At 35.5% G+C, this 26,301-nt stretch overlaps 1 protein-coding gene across 9 annotated transcripts in view; it reads right to left on the reverse strand.

The window, feature by feature from the left end:
• The window catches only part of ROBO1 (roundabout guidance receptor 1), a 1,145,602-nt gene that overhangs the window by 96,635 nt on the left and 1,022,666 nt on the right, over positions 1-26,301 (reverse strand). For all 9 annotated transcript variants that reach the window (XM_043593873.1, XM_043593874.1, XM_043593878.1 and 6 more), the window contains 3 exons: positions 17,150-17,270; positions 16,659-16,797; positions 13,922-14,049 (listed from right to left, as the gene is read on the reverse strand). In XM_043593873.1, coding sequence (XP_043449808.1) covers positions 13,922-14,049; positions 16,659-16,797; positions 17,150-17,270 — 388 coding nt within the window. The remainder of the gene's footprint in view (positions 1-13,921; positions 14,050-16,658; positions 16,798-17,149; positions 17,271-26,301) is intronic.

The raw sequence follows: 26,301 nt of genomic DNA on the forward strand, positions 1-26,301 counted from the left end.
TAAGACCTAGGGATATAAAGTACAACACAGCAATCACAGTTAATAATACTGTACTTAAAAGTTGCTAACAGAATAAATCTTGAAAGTCCTCATTACAAGAAAACAAATACCATGTATTAATAATAATAATAAACATACACCATTTTGTATGGTGACAAATATTCACTAGATTTCTCATGGTCATCATTTTGCAATATACAGAAATACCAAATCATTTTGGAATATACTTGAAACTGCTATGTCTTCTGTTGATTATACTCTAATTCAAAATTATTTAAATACATGATTCAGGCATTAATACATAAAATTAACATAGATATAGAACTATTCTTCTCAGATGTGAGCAGGTTTCACATATGTAAGAAGGTTATGAGGAGGAAATAAACCATGTTATATTTTATATTCTCATAGAAAATCAATGTCAAGGCGGGCTCAGTCAGTGCAGCATGCAACTCTGGATCTTGGGGTTGTGAGTTTGAGCTCCAAAAATAAAAAAAAACATAAATAAAAAATAAAATCTTTAGAAGAAAGAAAAACAATGTCAAAACAGCCAATTTCATTTCTGAAAAGTGATGTGAATGCACCCTTTTAGGACAACCACTGTAAATGCCAAATGTATGTAGTCAAGTATCAAATGACACAGTCACAGTTTGCTATATGACAGAGACATCTCTGACTTCAGTTTCCTCATCTGTAACACAGAGCCAAAGTAAATAAGGCCTTAAGTCCCCATCCATGTTTAACATTCAAAATCTCCTCAACCTAGCACAGAAAGTTTATAATGTAACATTTATTACCAAGAAACTTAAATCAGGCCAAAATTACTTATTTTCAATTAGTATATTTGGGGGGAATAGAAAGCATGAGGAAAACACAAGAGGACACCTTATCTCTTTACTAATGACCTAAAAGAATACAGAAATACCTGTTCCACCACCCACAAAGGTAACTTTAAAAGCACTTTTGTAAAATGGCCATATCTATCAGTTTCAATTGTGCAATGCTTTAAGGTCTCTCCTAACAACATTGACCACACAAAATAAATGCCCTAAAGCTAAAGCTAACTTTAACAACCGTTTATGGATTTTCCCACCCTCATCAATCTGTTATAAAGCAATTACTCAGCTGTATTTTGTCTTATACCTATTTTAGTATTTTCTACAGGTGTGTTTACACTGGCACATTGTTTATCAAGTCCTGAGAATAATAGTTTAAAAGCAAGTTAAAATGCTCATGGTATTTTAATCAGTTTTGCAAACTCCAGGCAGGCATGATATTGTAAAGTAGTAACTTCCTATTTATACAAATCTTTAGAAACAATAAAACAAAAAGAAGCATATTATATTTTCAAATTACTGAAATAACATTTAAAGGACACCAGCCGCTGCATAATTGTAAATTGCAATGATTCTAATGATGACCCTGATGTTTGGAATATGCTAAAATGATTTGTGAATCTACAAGAACGTATACTGTTAGCATAATTTACATGGTGTCTACCCATAAAATATTTAAAATGATAGCAAATAAAAAACTAGTACACAGGAATGCAAAAAAAGTCAAATTTTCAATTATCTTGCATATTTAATTTATCACTGGGTTCATCATTTTATTTTTTTTAAGGTATATTTCTTTATTTTGAGAGAGAGAGAGAGAGAGAGAGAGAGAGAAAATGTGAGTGGGGGAGGGGCAGAGAGAGACAGAGAGAATCCCAAGCAGGCTTGGTGCTGTCACCACTGAGCCAGATGTGGGGCTCGATCTTACAAACACTGAGATCAAGACCTGAGGTGGAATCAAAAGTCAGATGCTTGGGGCGCCTGGGTGGCTCAGTCGGTTAAGCGTACGACTTCAGCTCAGGTCATGATCTCGTGGTCTGTGAGTTCAAGCCCCGCGTCGGACTCTGTGCTGACAGCTGAGAGCCTGGAGCCTGTTTCAGATTCTGTGTCTCCCTCTCTCTCTGGCCCTCCCCCGTTCATGCTCTGTCTCTGTCTCAAAAATAAATAAAACGTTAAAAAAAAAGTAAAAAAAAAAAAAGAGTCAGATGCTTAACTGACTAAGCCACCCACGCGTCCCCGGGTCCATCATTAAAAAAAAAAAAAAAAAAAAATGGTGCCCTGAATGTCAAATAGTCTACAATTATTGTCTTTATGATTTTTGAAAGGATTTTTTTAAAAATAACCTCTATACCCACCTGAGCTCAAACTCACAACTTTGAAATCAAGAGTCCCACACTCCACTAACTGAGAGCCAGTCAGGCACCCTTGATTATTCTCTTTTAAACAAGAATTATCTTGGGGGTGCCTGGGTGGTTCAGTTGGTTAAATGCCCAACTTTGGCTCAGGTCATGATCTTACAGTTCGTGGGTTCAAGCCCCATGTCAGGCTCTGTGCTGACAGCTCAGAGCCTAGAGCCTGCTTCAGATTCTGTCTCCTTCCCTCTCTACCCCTCCCCCACTTGCGGTCTCTCTCTCTCTCTCTCTCTCTCTCTAAAAAAAAAATAAATAAATAAACTTAAAAAAAATTTAAATGAGAATTATCTCACTTTATGTCCTAATAATTCTAGATAAAATAGACTATATCAATATGAGTTGCCTCACAATTAATTATTTAACATTAAATGATACACAAAATACAATATCACAAAATAATTCCATGTCTTAAAGTTATGTGAGATTATTAGCAATGAATGTTTTAAAATGAGCTATCCATCAATGACTAGAGCAAAAAAAAGTAATTTATTTCTCTAAATTTCATTCTCAGAGTGAGTAATTCAGATGGTATAGATTCACAAAACTCTATTACATATTTCCAAATTGATGCCATTATTTCAGAATGTAGGTTCCTAAAGACAGTCGCTAAGTTTTATATCTATCTATATAGCTGGGTGAAAAGAAAACCTCACCAACTATTATGTAGATGGATAAATCACAGAAAAGCTCCAAAGATAATGGAAGGCCCAAGATGTGCTATTTACTAGTATGGTGCTGTGTCATTATTTGTCACAGAATCATCTTATGTATCAATTATTTCTTGAACCTGACTGCTGTACTTATTTCTTCAAATACTCGCTTGGCACACACATTAAGAGAGTGTTTCCAATTCTCGGTAGGAAGGCCATGTGGAGAATGCTTTTCCTTTGGGTTAATGTTTAAGATTTTATACCAGTTTGTTTGAAATAACTGAAAGCAACCCAAAACCTTCATGAGTAAATGAAAGAAATCTAAAAGAATGTCACATCTTCAACAGTCATTAGGGTTAAAATGGCTGTTTCTGAAAGGCTATGAGAACACAAGAAGTTCTTTACTTTATCCTTCCTACAAAAAAAAAAAAAAAAGGAAAGGAATCATAGGCCATAATGCTGCTGGGTCTCAATCAAATCCAACAGTAGAAAAAAACCAGCAGGAGTACAGCTTGGCGTCCTATTTACGCCAGTGGATCAGACAGCTAGGCGAGGGAGGTATTCTCACAAATCACTCTCTTGTTAAATTCTGTAGTGGGACTTCATTAAACCTCTTGGCTGATGGCATTTTACTTTCAGCCAGTTCACAAAGAGCTCAGCTGGCAATACTCATTCTTTAAAAGTCTCCACTCACACATTGTCTTTCTTGGGACTGCTTTTTATAATCGCAAATCTCTTCTTCTCATCAGCTCCTCAAATCTTCTATGGCTTTTTTTAAATCAGTATTTTAACTACAAAACAAATGACAACAACAACAAAAAACCCACAAAAATGCCATGACAAGTCCTATAAGGGAGGTATTTTGAGTAAGGCTTTTGGCTTAAGCATTAAAAGTAGCAATACTTACGTACAGGAGATGATAAGTAAATACAACATGGTGATGTGCATGTATGTTTTGTTTATATACACAATATATACACATAAAATGTCCCCCATGCTCTAAAGTACTGTTTCCTACAGCACCACTGATTTTACCGGACCTCTATGGATTATTGCCATATGACATGAAGAATTGTTCCCCAAAGAACCAGTCTGCTATACCTTGTTAGAGTCTGGCAAACATGTCACACACATATCAAGGTTCTCAAAGTCATCAAGTAAAGCTTTGGGGGTCTTAGAATATGTGTTTCATCAAAATGTTGATGAACTCACAGTCCTTAACCAGGATCTTGGATTATCGTAAACCTAACTTGAACCTGAAAAAGGCCCCTTGACACTATTAGTTTTGGCTTTGACTCAAATAACCACGTTAATGGTCAGAAACAATGTACTATTATGCTGCCGGCTTTTCTGAAATCAGCAATTTAAGCAAACTGTTCCAACAAATGATTTAAATGAAGTCTACATCAAAGAAAGGAAATTTAGGACTGAAGGGCCCAGTTTTTTCTCTCATTACTTCTTTTATGCCTAGATATCATACGAGCTCTAAAAAGTCATATGACTCTTACATAAAGATCTCATATGCTGATAGAAAGCTAAACATAGTGAACCCTATTTAAGGAAACTACAAATTTACAAAATAGGCTTTTTTTTCCCCAGAGAGTTTGTTTTTTAAGTTTATTAAAGTTTATCCCCTACTACTGGCAGTAAAATCCACAGTAAGCTATATTGTTTTAATTTTACCTACATTTTAATTTTACATTCTGAAATAATTATCTAGTGGTCTATTAAAAAAATGTCACATACACACAGTATGTTACAATGTGTGAGATTAACACAATGTGGTTTGGTTATCTTCAAAGCTGTGCTGTACATCTGAGAAAATGGTGAAATGCACAGACACATGCAAATACACATTTCTTTTAATGGATTATGCCTTCTGATCTATTTTCAAGACTATCAAAGTTCTAAGTTATATGGAAGCTTTTAGTGGAGACCATCTATCCATTTTTTTTTAAATCTCCAGTTAATTGTTCCAATATATAGACTATATTTATGAAGGTTTTCAATAACATGCATTCTATCAGGAAATTTAGCAGCATTAAACATACCAGGATTGATAATAATTATGTTTAAAGATCAAAGGGTATCATGTAAATTATGGATCTGTTTAATCAGAAAGGCCAAACTTATTATTTGGGTTGCAAACACTAACCAAATACACATAATTAATACAAAAAAAAGTATTTTTAACTAAATGCAGATTTTTTTTTGTATTATACTTCACTTATCCATTGTTGCCTGAAGAAACTAGAATAAAAATTAACATTTTAAACCACAATTATAGAAGCCTTGTTTATTGAAAAGTGTTTATTGTGTGCCTATGTAAAATATTTTAGGAGACACACATGTGACTCAGACCTTAACTCTCTTTATACAGCTAGGGATAGGCAGCTAAGAGCACTGAAGACATATGAATTTTTTATTCTGACATATGAAGACAGATCACTGAAGTGAGCACCCCCTAATCATCATCCTTCATATCACCTAGTTTCATTGAGTATCTAAATGGTTCACACAATGTGCTAAGCATTTCATATCTATTAGCTCACTGAATCACCCACAGCAATCCTATGAGGGAGATATTTTACTGCTATTTTACTAATAGGAAAACACTGTGAAATTCTTTTTTTTTTTAAATGTTTATTTATTTTTGAGGGAGAGAGACAGAGAGCAAGCCAGGGAGGGGCAGAGAAGGAGGGAGACACAGAATCCGAAGCAGGCTCCAGGCTCTTAACTATCACCACAGAACCCGATGTGGGGCTCAAATTCACAAACCGTGAGATCATGACCCCAGCCGAAGTCAGATGCTTAACTGACTGAGCCACCCAGGCACCTCAAGACTGCAATTCTACTCTACAGAATGCTTCCTAACAGTAGCAGGGAAAAAAAAAAAGATGTCTCCTTAAAAGACTGTCCGAAGAAATAGTAAGAATTAATTTTCAAATATAGATCTCAATCCTAAGGAGCCACTGAAAATTATCTTTGCAGAAAAAGAAAATGCTCACCAAACTCTACACTAATCAGCTACCAAAATACTCAAATCTCTATGGAAAAAATAAATACTACCGAGAATCTGATGGATTTTTAATTGTTTTGGAAGGAGCTGATGAGAAAAGTAGTCATAACAATTGCTCTTCCATAAGCACTTCATAATACCCAAACCACTTTTATGAGCATAGAAATATTTTGTTAATTATTATTTTATCTCCTATCAGTTCACTGATGTTTACATTATATGTATATATATTTTTTTCAACAAAAGAGAACACTGAAACTCAGACAAACTGAATGACTTTCCCTTGATTCACCCACACAGAAGATATGATATGAGCACCAAGGATGCCCCAAAGACTGAGAAGACAAAGTGAACACAGTGTTCCTCTAGGGAACTCAGAGTCATGTGGGGCAAACACTGAAATGCAGCAAGGGCAGCAAACAGCACCCAGCAGGTACATCAAAGGGGGGATCCCTGACCTGCTCATAGGTGAGGCCTGTGTATCATGCTTCCTTGAGGATGCTTACCTGAGCTGAGTCTAAGGAAGGAGTAATTAGCAAGTAGAAGACAGGGCAGGTAGAGGATAGGGCATTTTAGACCAAGGGACCAACATAAAAGCCCGGAGGTAAGCCACATGGTGGTAGTGCATGGAAAAAAAAAGTAAACAATGGAGTGTTCCTTCACTGAAGGGAGTAGTGAGGGGGTACTGAGTGGCCAAGAGGAGCACTATTAAGTATCTTGGGTCTTACCCTGGAGAGATGGAACCATGACAATGTTCAGATTTGTGTTCTAGATGGATGAACCTGTTGTTTGGAGAATGGGTTCCATTGGGCAAGATGGAGGCGAGGAAACTGATTAGAAATTAACAGATGACAAAGGCCTGAATGAAAATAGTGATGTGAAGGTGAGAGGGGTGGTGGGAGGGTTAAGAAATATTTAAAAGGCAAAAACAAGTAGGATTTTGTGACCACTGACATGGGAGAAGTGTGAGAGTCAAGCATGACCCCGACCCAGCCCCTGAGCTATCTATCTACTGGCATGTAGCTGCCGGCTGTCCTGGCTTCCACTGATGCAAACAGGACAGAATTCACTTTCTGCCTCCTTCTCTGCTCCCATTTTCACTGCATCACTATTATTTCCTGTGAATTAATACTCACACTCTGGGTTAGTAGAAATGTGAAAGCTTAGACAAGCCTCTGACAGCTGCTTCTTGTTTTACTGAAAATTATAACTGCTCTTCAATTCCTAGTTCATTGGGACACGAAGTAAGGGTCAATCATAAACTGTAGCGCCCGAGATATTTCAGCAAAGCTGCTTGTTTGAAGCATGTGGTTCACCAGCAGCAAGGAGAGAAGCTCTAGGAAACATCCCATTAGCAGCAATTAAGTCAGCCAAAAGACAGTGTGGGTCTTTTTTTTTCTGCCTTTGTGTCTCCCTGGTCTCATGTCAATCTCAGACTTTAAGGCTCAGCCTTCCAGAAGCTGTCAGTGGCTAATCAATCCTAATGAGGAAGCACTCTGTTCCTTCATTGCATAGTAAGGCATAAATACTTATGGGAAGCACCAGACAACTAACAATCCTTCAGAATGGAATTGAATGCACATCCTTTTGAGGATTCATTTGAATATTCCTACTGTGCGCCAACAATAAATTTAAAGAGACAGCAATGTCATTCATGGTACCATATATTATCACTAAAAAAATAAAACAGGTGACGAAAATGAGAGAATGGAGTCATTTCACATCAAAGGAAGAAAAACGGACAAGCACTTATCAGAAAAGAGCTGGGATTTCACAGAAATCCCACTCGTCTGGGAGCAGAGCATCACCTGGTTTAGAGATGTTTGGCATCTGCCTTTTCTTTTAACAGAGCTGCTGCTGAAAGGGCAGAAAAGCAACTGTTTCTTGAGCTTCAAAGAATAACTGGTCCCTGTGAGCGGTCTGCAGAGGAGTGCAGTGAGGTGTGAAGTAAGATCTAAATGTCCAGCTTCCTGTGTCGGACTGGCCCAGCACTCAGGGCTAAGGGAAAAGAGGGGGCTAAGTGTCTTTTTTAGTTCCTATTGTAAGACAGACAAACAAAAGTGGGATTAGATTTTCTTAATGGTTCAACTCAGCAAAGATAAAATGTGATTGCTTAGAGAATGGCTGGGGTATGGAAGTCTGTTTTCAGTCTGGTTTCCTGTGACAGACACAGTGATGGGAACATGATCATTCTGGTGACAGAGTCACAAATTCACTTTGGAAATAAAATTGTGACAGTAATAATAGCTGCTTTATCTATAAAGTTGCAAAGGGAGTGGAAAGATTGATAATGCCCTCAAGTTTGCCTTGTTTAAGCAATGAATATCACTGAAGCAAAGAATCAGACAGACTCTTAGAGGCAGAGCACAGACTTGGATATGGGAGAAATGTGGAGTTTCAACTAAACTCTGTGTGGCCTCATCCTCTACCTTTCCCTCGGGAGAGCACTCCTCAAAAATGGAATTATTTAAAAAGTTATCAACATGACTGTCTTCATAAACATATAATTACTCATTTCAAAGGGCTTGTTATTAATCCTGTAGTAAGTAAAATTATTTTTCTTCCTTTATTTTTCATTTAGTGCATTGAAGCTGTATTCACCATGCTTTTCCCAAAGGCTAACTTCAAGCAAAGTGAATGTATGTTACGGGGGAGGGAGAGGGGGAGGGCGGGGACTCACTTTTTAAATTAACCATGAATTGGTTCACAAATAAAAACCAGTAAAAAATAAAACTTAGCTATCATGTGATTTCAAGAACTTCAGGGTCCACCTGGCAAACATCTAACAGAGGCCTAATAAATAGTTTTAGATTACGATAGTAAAATAATATGAAACAAACCTGTGACCATTCTCAGAACACCAAGCAGAGGCATAAATTTTAGCCCTTTCAATGGCACACTGTTTAAAAACCTGGCAGGGAGCCTCTATGCATCTATTTTGTTCTGGTTAGATTTTATATTTTATAGGTATGTTACAACCTATGAAATGGTTATTAATACCACAGTATATATCTTTTGCCTTCAAAGATGGGGTCATCATACAATATAAAACACAAGTTCAGAAGAGAATTCGTTCCTACCAAGACAAAGCCTACAATCCTGACACTTGTCAAATTGAGACATTAAAGTGCAAAAATAACAATGCAATCGATCAAAACTGAGTTGACATTAAAAAGATGCCTGATGTTTTGTGTGTATTTTAGGTTCACAAAGAGAATTCTTGAGGAGGTGTGGAGACATTATATACATGGAAGGAAAGTAGGGGCAGACACACATTAAGTATAAATATAACAACATTGATGTTAGTTTAAATTTATAGATAACAAAACAAATTATTCCACTGAATAAGAGAATATTACGCTAACTGAATTTTCTGGCTAACTGGGAGTTAAGCGGAAACACTTTTCTGTTGTAATCATTCCAAACAGTGTTATTTCACCATTTTTATTGGTTATATAACAGACATTAATTATTTTTCAAGAAAATCAAATTACTGCAGTCTTTGCGTTTCATTCTGACAATCAGTTTCAATGATATACCAAAACTGACATGCAAGTTAAAGGAATCTGGATATTCTTTTTGAAGAACTGCCTAAATATTTATGGAGCCCAGGCTGCACATATTTTTAACTGAAAGCTTCTTTTTTTAAATTTTTTAAAAGTTTATTTATTTATTTTGAGAGAGAGAGCAGGGAGGGGCAGAGAAAGAGGGAGAGAGAACCTCAAGAAGGCTCTGCACTGCCAGCATAGTCTGACACAGGGCTCCAACCCACAAACCGTGAGATCATGAGCCAAAATCAAGAGTCGGATGCTCAACTGACTGAGCCACCCAGGGACCCCGAAAACTTCTTAATATTGACAAATTTTATTATTATTTGCCCATTTCAAGAGTAAAATAAAATCTGCTATGTTATAAATAATCAATATTTTGATTTGGCTCGATAACTTGGTGTTTGCCTGCTCCAGAAGAAGTAATCCATCCAATGTCACATTAAGATATGTATGTGGTATAGGTCTTAGGGGTGCTGTTACTTGCTAATAACAGGGTGTGACCTCATAGTTTATTCATGGGTTGATTGATTAATTGAAACTTCCAGGTGGTCATATAGAAGAATAAAATTTTTTCAGAATATGACCAGGTCTTGGAAAGAATTACCAGGAAACACCCTATTTTAAGCAAAGGTAACCTGAGGTGCTGAGAATCCAAATGATTGGAAAACATAACAAAACAACAAATCCATCGAACATAAAATGTAATCTTTTTGATGATTTCTATTGCCTAATGGTCATTATTTTCATTAATTTATCTAATTATTTTGCAAAAGTTCAATGTAAATCTAGCACCAGAGCTTTGATGGCACACACACACACACACAAAACCCACTTACCAAAAAGGCCAATAAATTTTGTTTCATAATGAAAATGTAATACTTTATATTTGAGAAGAGTTTTGAATAATTTTACATCACAAATTATCATGACTATATTAGTTCAATTTCTCAATTACAATAGCAGAAAAAGAAAAACCCTATCTGTCTAGAATTATCTGAACAGTACTAAATAACCAATCATTATTAAAATAAGCAATAAAGCTATCAATATGAACTGATATGAACTAATACGAATATAATGCTTCTTAGTTACAAAACATATACTTTGTAAGACAATATTTTAAATAATTTTATATATAATTTAATTTAATCCTTATAAAGGCTCTGAGGTTGGTATTACCATACCCATTTTATACACAGGGCAACTGAGGTTCAAGAAGTTTAAATCACCTTTTCTAGGTCACACAGTTAGTAAATGATAGAAACTGCTAAATTCTGACTCTAATGTCTATGCTCTTAGCTACACAATTTTTTGTAATACATTTCTTCCAGTTCTGATAATACCCAAACTCTAAAGAAAAATTTTAAAGTCCTTTAATTTTTTTTCTTCAGTTCAAGTATGTTTTTATTCCAGGGATTCATGAACTTGCTTGTTTAAAATAAAAAATACAGGGGCACTTGGCCAAAACAGTTGGTAGAGCATGTGACTCTTGATCATGGGGTCATTACTTAAAGCCCCAGGTTGGGCATGGAGCTTACTTTCAAAAACAAACCAAAAAATAAAATAAAATAAAATAAAATAACAACTTTCTGTGTTCAGACACAGATTTCTTGAATTAGGTTCTCCAAGGGCATTCCAGATAGGTGGTGTATTTAATAAGATTCAGTAAGTATAGATTTGTAAGTAAGCTCAGATAACAAACTTCAGATAAGTTTAGGACACTCTGCCTAGTCCTAGGTTTAGCTCTAGTCCCCTTCAAACACAGACTACTAGGCAGCCATTGTTAGATGGCCGTATCTTCAAATTTGATCCAACAGAACCTAACTGTTAGCATTCAGAATCAAAGCCACTGGTAGCTTTCTGAATTTACCATAGGATGTCCTTATGCTATTTTTACCACTCAAGCAGAAGGCTGAAGTCCATATTCATATTTCAAATTGAAACAAGTATTTATTAGATAATACACCTCCTACATGTCCAGTACGATGCTAACCACTATGAAGACTATACTAGTACAAAAAACAGGATAATTCTTAGAAAGAATATTTAAAGAATATATACAGGTAGAATTTCCAAGAAAATAGAATTGGGATTTCAAGAAAAAAAAATGGAAAGAAAGAAGTGATTCCAAGTCAAGTTTATTTTTTAAATGTTAGAACTAATCATATCTGTACTGGGGATGAAATCCAATGGTCACCCGTATTTAAGAATTTTTCCAGTAACTTCTATCTGGAGAACAAAGTTTTGTTGCCCAACATCACCTCCCAAAATTAAATACTTATTGTATGAGGGTAAAGGAAAGGAAGATTATTTTTGAGCCCATGCTGACTCCAATAGTTCCTGTTAAAAATGAACCACAAATAAAATATAGAAATCAAGAACTACACTACTGAATTTCTTATTATAATTGTTTCCTGCTATCAAATAGATTCATTTGAAATTAGTTTCCCTTGTAGTACATAGTATTTTTCTGTATTCAATCTCAAATGAAGAAAAAAATATACAACTTCTCAAGTTTCCTTTGAAAAGTTTCCTGTTTTTTTTGATTAGTTATCTTCTGCAGTTGGGAATCATGTTACTTTCTTAAGCATTTTATGTATATTATTCTAGAATGGTTAAAGATATTTTAACAGTGATGTTAATATGCATATTTTATTTTAATATTTAAATAAAAGAATGCCTTCTCAGCACTATACAGATATTTCATAAGTTTATAGAAAACCCAATGCAGTTGAAGTAAAATATTCTAAATTCCCAAAGTAGTTTCTGGATCTGATCATTTGTACCCAATTTCCATTGAAATTCAGGCTTAGGGAGTAAGAATTACATATGGAAAACTTAAGGCTGAATTAGCTTTGGACTTAGTTTAAAATTACAGGAAGAAAAAAATAAAATTGCAGGAAGAAAGTCTATTTTGATTTCAATGTCCACTCTACATACAGGAAAATGGTATTATTAATGAAAGCATCAGACTCCTGAGGTTGAAGTCTTTAAAACATAAAGTGAAACATATCTCTTTGACTAATGTGATAGACAAATCAACCTCCCTGTCACCACTGTCTAAAGAGAGATACACCTTTTCATGTCTTGTCTTATCCCGGGCTCCTTTTACTCCCTCTGGGGGGCTTTTGAACTGGGATTTGACATCTCTTAAATTTGTGCTTTTTCTAAACGTAAAGGGGTTTCCTTTTCTTACAGTTTTAGTCTTACACGGAGTTCAAGTCTAACTCAGATTAAAGAGAAGTAGTCTAGGCCTCAGAAATTCAATGTTTGTTCTTGATCTTTTCTTTTCCCTTCTTTCCTTTTGTTTTTATGAGGTTGAGCTAAAAACCCCAAAGTGGGACGTAATGGCTTTACAGACAGAAAGAAAATATTCTTTCTTCTTTTTTTTTAACTGTAAAAAGCCCACAAAACTCTTTTATAGAAAGCCCACAACAGAAACACTCCTCAAAAGGCACCTTTTTCTTCATAATAGCCTTAGACGAGCCAGTGTTCAGAAAAGATGACAACTCCAAGTGTTGCTAATGTCAGACCCAGAAACAAGCTGTGGTTTAGGGCCCAAATCCCTGTTTACTCTATACCCTAGTCAAAACACAGGGGGAGGGATTCACCAGCAAAGTATGTTTTAAAGGTCATTGTCTCTCAAATTCCGCAATAAAGAATCTGTCCCTAAAAAGAAAAAAAAATGGGAGAGTTCTCGGATGAGACACAGAAATAATCGGTATGGCATCATGAAGAAAGGAGAACAGGGATCATGAAAATGAGAAACATCTGGATAATAGATACGAAGGAAGTGAAAGAACCATTTCTGCACAGCAGTTTAAGATGGGAGTCCGGCGTTCAAAACTTGTAGCCATTGAATGTGGCATCCATTTGGGTTCAAATAACATCAAATAATAAATCTTTATCAGAATTGCAAAGGGCAGGTGCAACTCATTCATTCAACGACTATTTACTGAATGTTTGTTATGTCACAGGACTGAAGGAACAAAAGAAAGTGGCAAAAGTCCCTACTCTGTGGATGGGTTTTACATTTTAGAGGGAAACAGAATTCTCTTATTTTTGGGTTCAGAATTGTACAGACCCTTGAAAGCGCGCGGTCCGAAGGAATGGTAGATTTGTTTCCGTTTAAAGACAAAAGTTTTCGTGGTGATAGCTGTCATCTAATTAAAAGATTAGAAGGGCTCTGTGTTTGAAGACCCAGAGATTTCAGGCACATACTCTCCGTAATTTTAACAACTTAATTCAATTTCCTGTCACAAACACTTACAGACCTCCCATAGGCAAAACGATAACTTCTTTTAATTATGTTTGAAATAAAATATTTATATCATTATTTGAAGTCTATATTTAATGTGGACTACTCAAATAGATAATATTTACTTCTAATACCAACATTATATTTCATAGGATATAAAAAAGCAACCACGACAAAAGCTTCTCCAAACCCTACCTTGGACAGTCAGAGTAGCTGATGCTTCTGCTTTTCCAACCATATTTTCTGCAACACAAGTATATGACCCCATGTCACCAGCCATCACCTTCCGAATTTTCAAGGTATGATCATCTCTGATTTCATATCTAGTGACATAACACAAAAAAGCACAGTTAAGTGACCTTCTACTTGAAAATCCCATCATTTAGAAATATAACCCATCTAAGGCATCAAATAAACAACATGCAACGTTCCCTTCAGAAAATTTAAAACTAAAGGTGGAATGTGGCATTCCTCTAAGCAAGCATGAAGATAGAAAGAACCTGTTTTCATATTTATGTTGGGTAAACAACTAAACTACTTTCTAAAAGAATATTTTGGGCAAAGTTGGCACTTATTCATTTGTTTCCTCAAGCTACTGTCCCCAAACTAAAATTAACAGACAGTGACTATTAGATAAATTCTTTTTTTTTTTAACGTTTTTATTTATTTTTGAGACAGAGAGAGACAGAGCATGAATGGGGGAGGGTCACAGAGAGAGGGAGACTCAGAATCTGAAACAGGCTCCAGGCTCTGAGCTGTCAGCACAGAGCCTGACGCGGGGCTCGAACTCACGGACTATGAGATCATGACCTGAGCCGAAGTCGGACACTCAACCGACCAAGCCACCCAGGCGCCCCGATAAATTCTTATTATAGGTCAGACTTTGTTTTATAGGTTTCATCTTTTAAAATTCTTACAATAATTATGTAAAGTATTATAAAGTATCATCTACATTTTGCAGATGAGAAACTGGAGGCACAGGAAAGTAAGGTAACCTGTCTTTGGTTCTCCACTAGTTTAGTGGTAGAGTTGGTACCAGAACCCAGGCTCTTATTCTACAGTTCATTTGCCATGACTCATCTTCTCTCCCCCTCAATATTGGGTTTCTCTTGAAGTTTCACTTCAATACTCTTTTTACTCTACATAATATCATGAGTTATATTAGCAACTGTACTTTTTATATTGATCAGCTGCACAAACATTCCTAATCCCTATTTCATTGAAGCTCTAAATTCATAATCCCAACTAATAGCTCGACATCGTATCCCACAGGTATCTCATATTTCATATGTTAAATACAAGTTTCTTTTCTTACCCCATTATATAAACCAACTCATCCTAATACAATCTACCTATATCTTCCTTCAACAGCTCTATATCTAACAAATCATCCAATTCATCAGTTTAGTCTAAGAAATTTCAGTCCATGGGGCACCTGGGTGGCTCAGTCGGTTGAGTGTCCGACTACGGCTCAGGTCACGATCTCACAGTTTGTGAGTTCGAGCCCCACATCGGGCTCTGTGCTGACAGCTCAGAGCCTGGAGCTTGTTCCAGATTCTGTCTCACTTTCTCTCTGCCCCTCCACCACTCACACTCTGTCTCTGTCTCTCTCAAAAATAAATAAACATTAAAAAAAATTAAAAAAATAAAAGAAATTTCAGTCCACTATGGATCCCTGTCTATAGCTCATGTTCCAGTTCAGGCAATCTATATCTGGACAAAACAACAAGGGTGACCATGCCACTAGATTTTCCCTGTATTAATGTAATACCCATAGTACTAAAATATTATTTTCTTTAAAAAGTAATCCTGTTCAGGGCACCTGACTGGCTCAGTCAGTAGGGCATGTAATTCTTGATCTCGGTATTAAGTTGGAGGCCCACGTTGTGTGTAGAGACTACTCAAAAATAAAATCTTAAAAAAAAAAAAAGGAATCCTGTTCATTCTAATCCCTTTGATTCATCACTGTGTATGCAATATGATTCAAAATTCTTCAGTCGATGATACAAAGCCCCTGATAATTTGGCCCCAGTGTCTCCAACCTGATATCCCGTAACTTCTTGCTACATGCCCTATGAACTAGTTATGCTAAACTTTCTACCCCTCAAAATGTGTGATGTTCTTTCTCAGATTTAAATCTGTGTTGTAATGTCTCTTTTCCTGGAACACTCTTCTCTTTGGTCTTGCTTTTTAAATTTAGACATATTTTTCAAGACATTGCTTACATGTCACCTTCCTTTGAGAATTCTCTCCTGATTTCCTACTCCCACCAGTCTACATTTTAGGTGGCAAAGGGTTTGCTATGTTATTCTGTATCTATCCTTACAAATCTCCTTTGGGAGCTCCTGAAAAGCAGAAACTATGTCTAAGCCACTGTAACCCCAAAACCTAGCAAAGTCTCAACACATGTTTGCTGAATGAATGAACAGACAGCTTAAAAACAATACCCGAAAGCTTCATTTCATTGTCTCATTCCCTAAGGCTGCAAGTGTACCTCTGCTCTTAGTCAATTTAAAGACTTGACAGATATCAAGACACTCTGACTTTTACTATTCCCTGGTAGTGTTGTAGCTAAGAAAATAGACTCTTGCTCTTTAAATTGGTTCATACCTATATCTTTAATGTTGTACCTCCCTTCCCTTTCCTATCTACTCCCGTGCAAGAAATTACTATTAATTGTACTCTGGTTGAACAGAAGAGAAGCCTGTTTAAAAAATATCACATTTTACAAGGGGTCCCTGGGCAGGGCAGCGTCAAGAATCTACAGTTCCTATGTGAAACCCTCAGAGGAAGCATGACACTCTCCTGCTTCTGGCCCCTGAACAAAAAGTCTAGAAGAGACTAGTCTAATGGTGTATATGCAAGTGCTGGTCTGATGAGAACCACAGAAATTCTGAATGGATGAATTGTTCCGCTAACTTCTGATCAGTACCTGGATTTGGGCAGTTCTCCATCATCTTTCCTCCATCGTACCGTAGGCACAGGGTCACCTCGGGCCTCACATTTAAATTCTGCACTGTCGTCCACAGTTACCGCCAAGTTACTAGGTCTCTTTACAAACGATGGTCTCTCTAAAATTAGAAAAAGCCATCTCAAGATCAAATAAAGAGAAACAAACTAAAAAACCATCTTAGATGTTCAGTGAAGACGTGTATAATTTGAACTATTATTTACAAAATTATTCCACATAGTCCCCTTCTTCTAGAAGTCCCTCCCTAGGTTTAGGGTTTTCTCCCCCTTTTCCTCCCATGTCTTGGGGACTTTATCTCAGGCTGCTTTACTCATGTCTTCTCTCCTCTCCCACCCGCCCAAAATATTGGTCTACCTTCTAAAGAAGGTCATTTCTTTCTCCCTGTATAAAGATGCTGCAAAGTGGCAAGAGATCTACTGTACAGCGAGGAGATGAGATAAAATTTCACTTACCCAAAACCGTTAGCTCAGCCACTTCACTCTCCCGTTCCCCAACCATGTTGGTACCAACACAAACGTATTTGCCAGCATCACTTTTGCGGGTGTAAGTGATCATGAGCTTTCCTCCTCGAATCTTAAAAAAAAAAGTTGTACATGAATACCATTAACATGACTTTAGCCATGTTTACAAGACAGATATCAAAAAGCTGATGTGCAGCATTTGCTATATTTATAGGTAGTAACTTTAGGCAGAATGTGTACCAAATGTACAGTAGAAAAGGGGCAAAACATGTCTACTTACCTACATCTTCTTACACAGTTATTACATTCCATATAACAAGAAATTTGTTTATCCCAAGTGGCCAAGTTCTTTCATATTATTTGGTTAAATGAAAACCGAAAAATTCTATGAGTAATTTGGTTAGCAAGTAGGAAAAAAAAAGGAAATTCTTAACACCATATATGAGTGTAATTAATATGCAAATACATATTAGCTACAATTGATTTCAAGGAAGCATATTCTGGTACTAGAAGATGTGGAAATAAAAATGACCCTAATTACTTAATTTGTTAGAGTTGTTTTAAAGGAACATATCTTTAAAGATTCAAAACACCACAGAAACTGACGTGTTCTAAAAAAAAATAATGTATGTGTTTCTGCTGCCCAAGGAATTTCTTGGGGACTTAGGAGGCAGAGACTGAACAGATCCCAATAAATCATCTGGAAAGTCATTTGGACACACTCTTGAACATTTAATTATTTGAAGAAGAATTAATTACAAATGTAAGCAGACTTCCAGTACAATAAATAGGCCGAAGTTAACCATGAATTAAGAGCGGGATGCGGAAATTGAACTATCTTTACTTAATTTAATATGCTTTTGGTGGAGAGTTGGGTTCAATTACCCATGAATATCTCTAATTCTCTGAACCTTAGAAAGGTTTTGTCAGGGATAACTTCTAGAATGTTTCTTCATGCAGGTTTTAACCTCAACCTCACAGTTATTCTGTACAGTGTACTGAAGAAAGAAGAAAGAAAGAAAGAAAGAAAGAAAGAAAGAAAGAAAGAAAGAAAGAAAGAAAAGGAAGGAGAAAAGAAAGAAAGAAAGAACAAAAGAAAGAAAGAAAGAAAGAAAGAAAGAAAGAAAGAAAGAAAGAAAGAAAGAAAAAGAGAAAGAGAAAGATTAAGAGATACATAACAGAAGGCAGGAAAGGACTACTCAAACATAATTTTTTGTTTTAATCATAAACTTGGAGTTTATTGAAACCACTCGTTTACAAAGGTGGGGTCATACTGTTTTGCAGTATTTTAATTGCTTAGTTTCAATCCAGATACCCAAACTAGACATTGCATCCAAGTCTTTCTATATTAGGACAAATCAAATGTTAACAGTGCAGTTTTAATTTCTGTGGCTTTAGAACTTAATATTTTTTCAGTCGTTTTTTTTTAAACAATAATCATGATTCTCTCGGTACCATTACAAAAACCACACAGGGACTTTTCTCTGCATTGTTCATGACTCTGTCCCTCATACCTAGAATAATGCCTCACTCAGGTGATTTTTGTTGAATAAAACTACTTTTATAGATAAAATCTAGCCTGTTATTCAATGAAGCATTTCTATAAAGGTTTATAGCAGTTACCTAATACTTACAGCAGTTCCATATATACTTACCTAAATTTCAGACAGAATAATACAAAGAAATAAATGTCACACAAAAACAAACAAATCTTTCAAGAGTTAACTACTATCATAACTTTGTATGCATTCTTCTTTTGGCTCTATCTCACACATAGATAGATATATAGATTAGATACAGATATAGATTAGATAGATATAGATTAGATACAGATGTACAGATATAGATAGATATAAAGATCCACATCTACACACACACTTTCATTAAAGTAAGATCACGTGGTATATGCTCTTCTGTATGCATTTCCAACTCAATAATATGTTGAGAATATTTTGCATTTTAAATGTTGAAGATCATGTATACAGATCCTCCCCATTAACTTCAATGACAAAATAGTATTCCATTGTGCACAGAATTCCTTTACACATAATATTCCATCATATAGATTTATCATATTTTACCAAACTATTCCCCTACTGATAGATGTTTAAGATAATTCATTTTCCCTCTTCTAAATCAGCATTCTTTTGCAGATATCTTTTCTCACATGTGCAATTATCTCCTTAGAAGAACTCAAAGTGTGATTCTTAATTCAAATGTATTCCCAACCTGCAGGCTATTGGTTCACAGTGCTATTTTATGTTTTATAAAGGGGCTTTTGTGTGAATATATCATTTAAATTTGGTCTTTCTCATACCCCTGCTGTGAGGCTGTAAGGGCAAGTGTTATAATAACTTCATTTTTCACTTAAGGAACCAGCAGCTCAGAAAGTATAACCTCTTTTCCTGTATACCTGCACTATGCCCATCATCACAGTATGTTTTAATTTTGCATTTAAACGCCAGATTTCCTCCCTGACTGTGAACTCTGAGGCAGAGAAGCATATCTAATTTGTCTTTATAGCCCCAAGGACCTGTCACAATATCTAGCAAATAATAAAAAAAAAAAAAATTGTGGAAGGAAAGTGACTTGCCCAATGTCACTTAGCAAGTTGGAACAGATATTCCCCAAGAGATATGTCTTTGGCTACATGAGATGTACAAATGACAGGAAACACACAGCCCACAGCACGGTTATAATTGCTATTTAATAAACTTGAATTTAATAAACTTCATTTCTTGAGGTTCAGAAAATTCAGATCCATACTATTAAGATGTACCTTTTGTCATGTACTTATTTTGCAACACCTCACCTAAACATTTCTAAAACCTTGAGGAAACAAAATCATTCCTGAAAAAAGGAAGGTAACACATTCTATTCCTGATAGGAAAGTTAAATTATCTGATATGTGGTCCTTAGATGTTCCTTTACTGGTTCTTTAATTTTGGACAAGATACTGAGCCTCTTATGTCTCAGAATCTAACCTTAAATGTTTCTGCATATTTAGGTAGTCAGTTCATTTCTGAAGGGGTTGTACATTAATAAGTAAAAATTATAGCAAAATAAGAGGAAGTAAACTCTTAAAATGCTGTAAGTGTTCCTTTTGCTTTAAAAGCCAGTGAATTATATGTACAATAAAATATAAGGCTTTAAGGATAATTTTCAAGTACACTCAAACATGGAAAAAAATGAAAGTCAAAGAATGATAAAGTATAAATAATTTTCAACAGTACAGACATTTTTACAGTTTCAGTATAATATAGTACTAATTTACTTTTACAAATCTTAAATACTTGGGAATTTAGAGTTTTAAATCAACTTGCTAATCCACATGTGGGGTACCAATTAACATTATATATTGCAGCCCAACGTTGTTATATTTTGAAAGAATCCCTATACATGGAGAAGAAGGGAAATTTAGTTAACATGAGTTATGAGAGGAGATTCTCATAACTGCCAGGAGATTCTCAAGGAAAAAATTCCAACCTTGCAGTAAATGGGAGGAAACAATAACTTAGGTGAACTACAAATTCAAAGAAAGCCATCAAGTCCTGAAGAATGTGTTGTTCACATCCCATTCCTATAGCTCTAGCTGTACCCATGACCTTGAGCGACATGGGTTTGAGCTGTGTGGGTCCACTTCAATGCAGATTTTGGTATAATTATGGTACAGTACTAGAAATGTATTTTCTCTCCCTTTTGATTTTCTTAATAACATTTTTTTCTCTAGCTTATGTTATTGTAAGAATTCAGTATAAAGTACACATAGCATACAAAATATGTGCGTTTATGTTACCTGTAAGGCGTCGGTCAACAGTGGGCTATTAGCAATTAAGTTTTTGGGGAATCAAGAGTTACACACAGATTTTTGACTGTGCAGGGAGGACGTAGGCACCCCTAACGTCTGTGGTGTTCAAGATTCAAGTGTTTATCACACTTGGCTCAATCTTCAAAAACTTTTCTAAATTCATTGACCAGGAGACTTATGTTTTGGAAACACAAGGCTATGTTTCTTTACTAAATATAAAAAGAAAAACTGTTCCTGTTCTATAAAATTTTATTTTACAAATTGCTTTGCTAAACCATATATACTGTTCAAATACAAAATACCTCACCAGGCATTTTACAAAATATTTTCTCTGTCCTTTGTAAGTAAATACTTACTGGTAGTATGGACCACTATGACACGTATTTCTACAAGAAGTGTTTTCAAATGAATTAGGTGTCTTGAGAAGCTTTTTCATTAGAATCATAATATGACCAAAAGCATACATTTATCATATCTGTTTATTTATATATAATTTCTGTACCAAAAAAACACTAAAGTAACTAATTGAGGCCTGAAAATAAAATATGAACCTCACAACGCATTTTTTGATGAGAAATATATATCTTTTTCTTGAATAACAGCATAGATATTAATCCTCCATGGCTACATGAGGTCAACTAAATTGCATCTTCCCCCCCACCTCCCAGTGGTATTCTTTACCAACTCTATCTGGTTGGAACCAACTTAAAATGAAAATGTATGCAAAACGTAAAAAAAAAAAAGATTTCTAAAGCACAGATGGTCTTTCAAATTGATCAAAAGTAGATATATCCACATAGGAAAGCAAAGTGAGCATGGGAACTGAAATCTCTAGGTACATGTGAGGTCAGGCAAGGTTATCACTCCTCTGTACCTGTTTTTCATTTCTAAATTGGGCATACTCTTTTTTTTTTTAATTTTTTTTAACGTTTATTTATTTTTGAGACAGAGAGAGACACAGCATGAACGGGGGAGGGGCAGAGAGAGAGGGAGACACAGAATCGGAAACAGGCTCCAGGCTCTGAGCCATCAGCCCAGAGCCCGACGCGGGGCTCAAACTCGCGCACCGCGAGGTTGTGACCTGAGCCGAAGTCGGACGCTTAACCGACTGAGCCACCCAGGCGCCCCTAAATTGGGCATACTCTTAACATACATCTCCAAGGATATTGAGGTGAATCATATAAAGTACTCAGAAAAATGCTTGCACATTATTTTGTGTTTTAATTAGGGATTTAATGATTAAAACAGAGATTTGTCTAATCAAAATGAATCTTCCCTTGTAAGACTACATCCAGAAGCTTTTTATTAAAATTAATTAGTGACACATCTTCCATTGCTTTTGTCAGAAAAATGTTTATTCGCATCAACATAGCAAAGCCTTAGAAGCAAGAAATTCTCTGGCCAATCATGCCTTTCTTATTTCCTCCAAACCAGTGATTCTTTATAAGGGCAGTCACCTACCTTCTCCCAGGAAATATGTGGGCATGTCTGAAGATATTTGTGGTTGTCACGACTGAGACAGGGGAAAGGTGGTGCTATTACCCCCTAGAGGGTAAAGTCTCCTACATGGCACAGAGGAGTCCTCCACAAATAAGGATGTATCACAGCCAAGATGTCAGTAGTGCTGATGCTGAGAAATTTTGTTCTAAAGGCTTGGCTCTGGCCTAAAGGAAAATGCTGGATTAAAATGACAGGAGGGAGGGGTAGTTAAAATTAGACAAAATAGTAAGTGTTTATTCTAGGGGCACCTAGGTGGCTCAGTCCGTTAAGTGTCCAACTTCAGCTTAGGTCATGATCTTGCAGTTCATGAATTCAATCCCCACATTGGGCTCTGTGCTGACAGTTTGGAGCCTAGAGCCTGCTCAGATTCTGTATGTGTGTCCCTCTCTCTTCTCCTCCTTCACTCATGCTCTCTCTCAAAGAAAATAAATAGAAAAGAAAGAAAACATTAAAAAAATGCGTTTTCTATTCGGGAAATCATTTCTGCAACTTCTGAGATTAGTATAAATACCCCCTCACACCTCCTACCTTATTAGTAAGATTATTTCATTATGAAATACTACATTCCTTTCTATACTCACCGACAATAACAGACATTACAACCTAAATGGAAAACTAAACAAGCCTCAAGAAACCTTGAAGAAACTTACATCCTTAGAGATGTGAGAGATGCAAACCGACAAAAGGGAAGGAAGAAACAACAAAATGCAGCAAACAGAGAAATAAAAAATAATAATGATGATGATGAAAACGGTAGTCCTCAATTTCTATAAATTCAAATTGATTTTGGCATTATGTCAATGGCTGAATTGAAACAGAGCTAAGCAAAAGCCATCCTTTTATTCTCAATGGTCACAACTGTAGATGACATGGTGGCCTCTTTTATTCAATAAACAGAAGAACAGAAAAAACATAGTACAATAACTATATCAAATATAACACACCAGCTCTCAAACAGTAAGTACCTCTTTTAACAATCACCATTTTATGTTGAGTCATACAATGATATTGATTGTAACAAGTGGCTTTATACATTCTTAGTGGCCCTTTGGAAACCAAAAATTGACATTTCCTCTCTACACAGAAAGGAAAAATATGTCTAACACACACAGAACACTATAAATATGAAAACAGCCATATTTAAAATGAGCTAAGAAATATTTCTTGGCAGGTCTCTTCCAGCAACTGGATCTGACAGGCAAATTGTAAACCTATCAAAAAGGAGTTTGTATAATGAACAGACACAATGTTACACACTGCACTGCTGAAACACTTCTTCAATTAACATAATCCGGTGGTGCAGAGGCTGAACGTGTTAAGCCTTCAGACAATATGCTGGCATCCAGCCTATGTCAAAAATCTAAGGCAGAGGTCCTACTTCCTCATTACCATATACCTTACCAGACCACAGTGGTAACCACATTAGAAACCCACATTTCCATAAGCTCTAGACAGTGCTTAAAAGGGGGCCTCAGCTATCTACATACCTGATAAAAGCAAAACAAAACAAAAGTTCCAGTGGACTTGCCTCCCTTTTGGGAAGGAGACAGAGGAGGAAGAAAAAGAAGAAAGTGGTAAGGAATTTTAAAGTTTTAAATATCTTCACACTTCATAATTTTCTTCAGAATAGCCTCAGATGGTTTTTTTTTTAATGTTTCAGAGACATAAGGTAAAGGACACATCAATGCATTTGATATATATCAATGTATTTGATATCAATGTATGATTTGATTCTTGTAAACTAGCATTTTCACTAAAGAAATAATACATGGTCATTTTCCTTAGGGGTATAAAAAGCTTTCTCTCCTACTACTTAAAGATTTCTTCGAAGCTGTTGAAAATCTCTTTCTAGAATGTTTTCATCTTTACTAGACTGTTTACCAAATACTGACATAGTATAGACAAGGCAGGTATAAGGTGTGAGGTCCACCTTTTTAACCAAAAAAAGAATCATTTTATATTCCTGGTAAGCATGAAAAGATCAGAATCAGAACTTCAGTAAGACTTCTTATTTCCAGAATACAAGAAGAAAATCTGATTATTTTTGTACACATTGAAGCATGTTTTCTTTAAAAAGGTAAAATAAGCCTTTTGACTGGTTATTCAATGAAGTATACAGCTTACCCTGCAATCAGTACTTAAAATCAGACATAAAGATGAACTTCAAATGAACTCCTTGGTATGTCTTCATTTTCCACCCTAAAGCAAGTCAGATGATTTGCAGTATCTGTTACAGAGGAATTTTTTTTTCAGGCATCACCCCGCAACGTTAGCCATACACCTCTAGGTTAACATACTAAACCAACTGGGGCTAATTAACTAGTTTGGCTACATGAAATCTTTTCTGCTTTTAATTATATTAACTTAATGTGACTTGAAGTCAGCAGACCCAAAATGAAACCACTAATTATATTAAGGGCTTCAAAGATGATTTCAAATAGCTAACCACCAAACTGTCATATAATTTATCTCATTTCCTTTAATGGATTTTGCATTTAAAATCTGTGTTCCTTACTAGAAATACTATTTTCAAAATACATCATAATAATGGATTACAAGAATAATGATTTAGAATGCTAAATGAGAAATATGTTTAAATAATACATATAAGACATACACAGGTGTCATTATACCAATGAGATATTGTGCAGTATGAATGTTTACAAATTTCAGAAAGATTTAAAGGCTTGGAAATATTCATTTACAGTAGTAAAGGCTTGATAAGCAGGGTTAACATGAGTGAAATAATAACCTGGGTTTGGAAATAATTTTTTTTTTGAAAAATTTGATTCTTTGCCACTGTTGTGATACTATTTTTGCAAAGTAAATGAGAGGAGAGGTTTTGAATTATAGTCTAGTATATATCATCCTTAAACAATGTATTACTAACTCTCTTTGGGCAGAATATCTCTTCTTAGTAATGTTGTCAATTCTGCCTGGATCTTTGACCCACAGAATAGATATCAAGCTGTTGTGAACTAGAGGAGAAGTACTTTGCATGGGCTTAAGACTTCTTAATGACAATGAGATGCAGGTACCCCAGATGGCCAGTCATCGCCCCCAGACATTCTCCTTGGTGAAATAAACTGCAAGGCAGTTTTGGATGGTCCCTAAGGACTCCTTTCAACAGAGACATGTAGAGAAGAGAAGAGTCACAATAACAGCTTTTATTTATTTATTTTTTTCAATTTAGCATTAATTCAACAACGACAACAAAAATAAACCAAAAAAGATATCTGACTTGAGCAGGGAGACAAAGGAATACCCACTACTTTCCAATCTGGCTGCAAAAGCGGTATCGATCCTGAATGTAAACGCTACAGATTAAAGCATCCATGTTTTCTAATACGCTACAGTAGCATCTTTCAAAAACAATCTTGCTTTATTGCATTCTAAATTAAGCAAAAAAAAAAAAAGACTGGTGGTAGTGGGGTTATATACATGAATGATGGACAAAGGATTGGATGAACTACATGTCTCATAGCAATCTAAAAAATTATGAGTAAAAGATAATTCACATAATTCAGACTTTACACAATAACAAAGAAATTAGCAGTATTTCTTAGTTGGTGATATTTCTTACACCTCCAGGTAAGTAGTTCAGTAAGAACAGTTAGGGAAAAAAAAGCCATGTTTAGAATGAAATAATTTCATGCTTTTATTAATTATGCTTTAACATCATATAGAGGTACTTTATATTTCTCAATATATGCATTAATAATTGTGTTCTTGTTTCACTCTTTGGAACCTAAATTTTAACATAGTTGGTAATCAGATACAAATTTAAATTTCTGATCAATTTCCACTATCAACAATCACTGATATAAAACAATTT

The sequence above is a fragment of the Prionailurus bengalensis genome, chromosome C2 (genome assembly GCF_016509475.1).
Source record: "Prionailurus bengalensis isolate Pbe53 chromosome C2, Fcat_Pben_1.1_paternal_pri, whole genome shotgun sequence".
Lineage (NCBI taxonomy): Eukaryota > Metazoa > Chordata > Mammalia > Carnivora > Felidae > Prionailurus > Prionailurus bengalensis.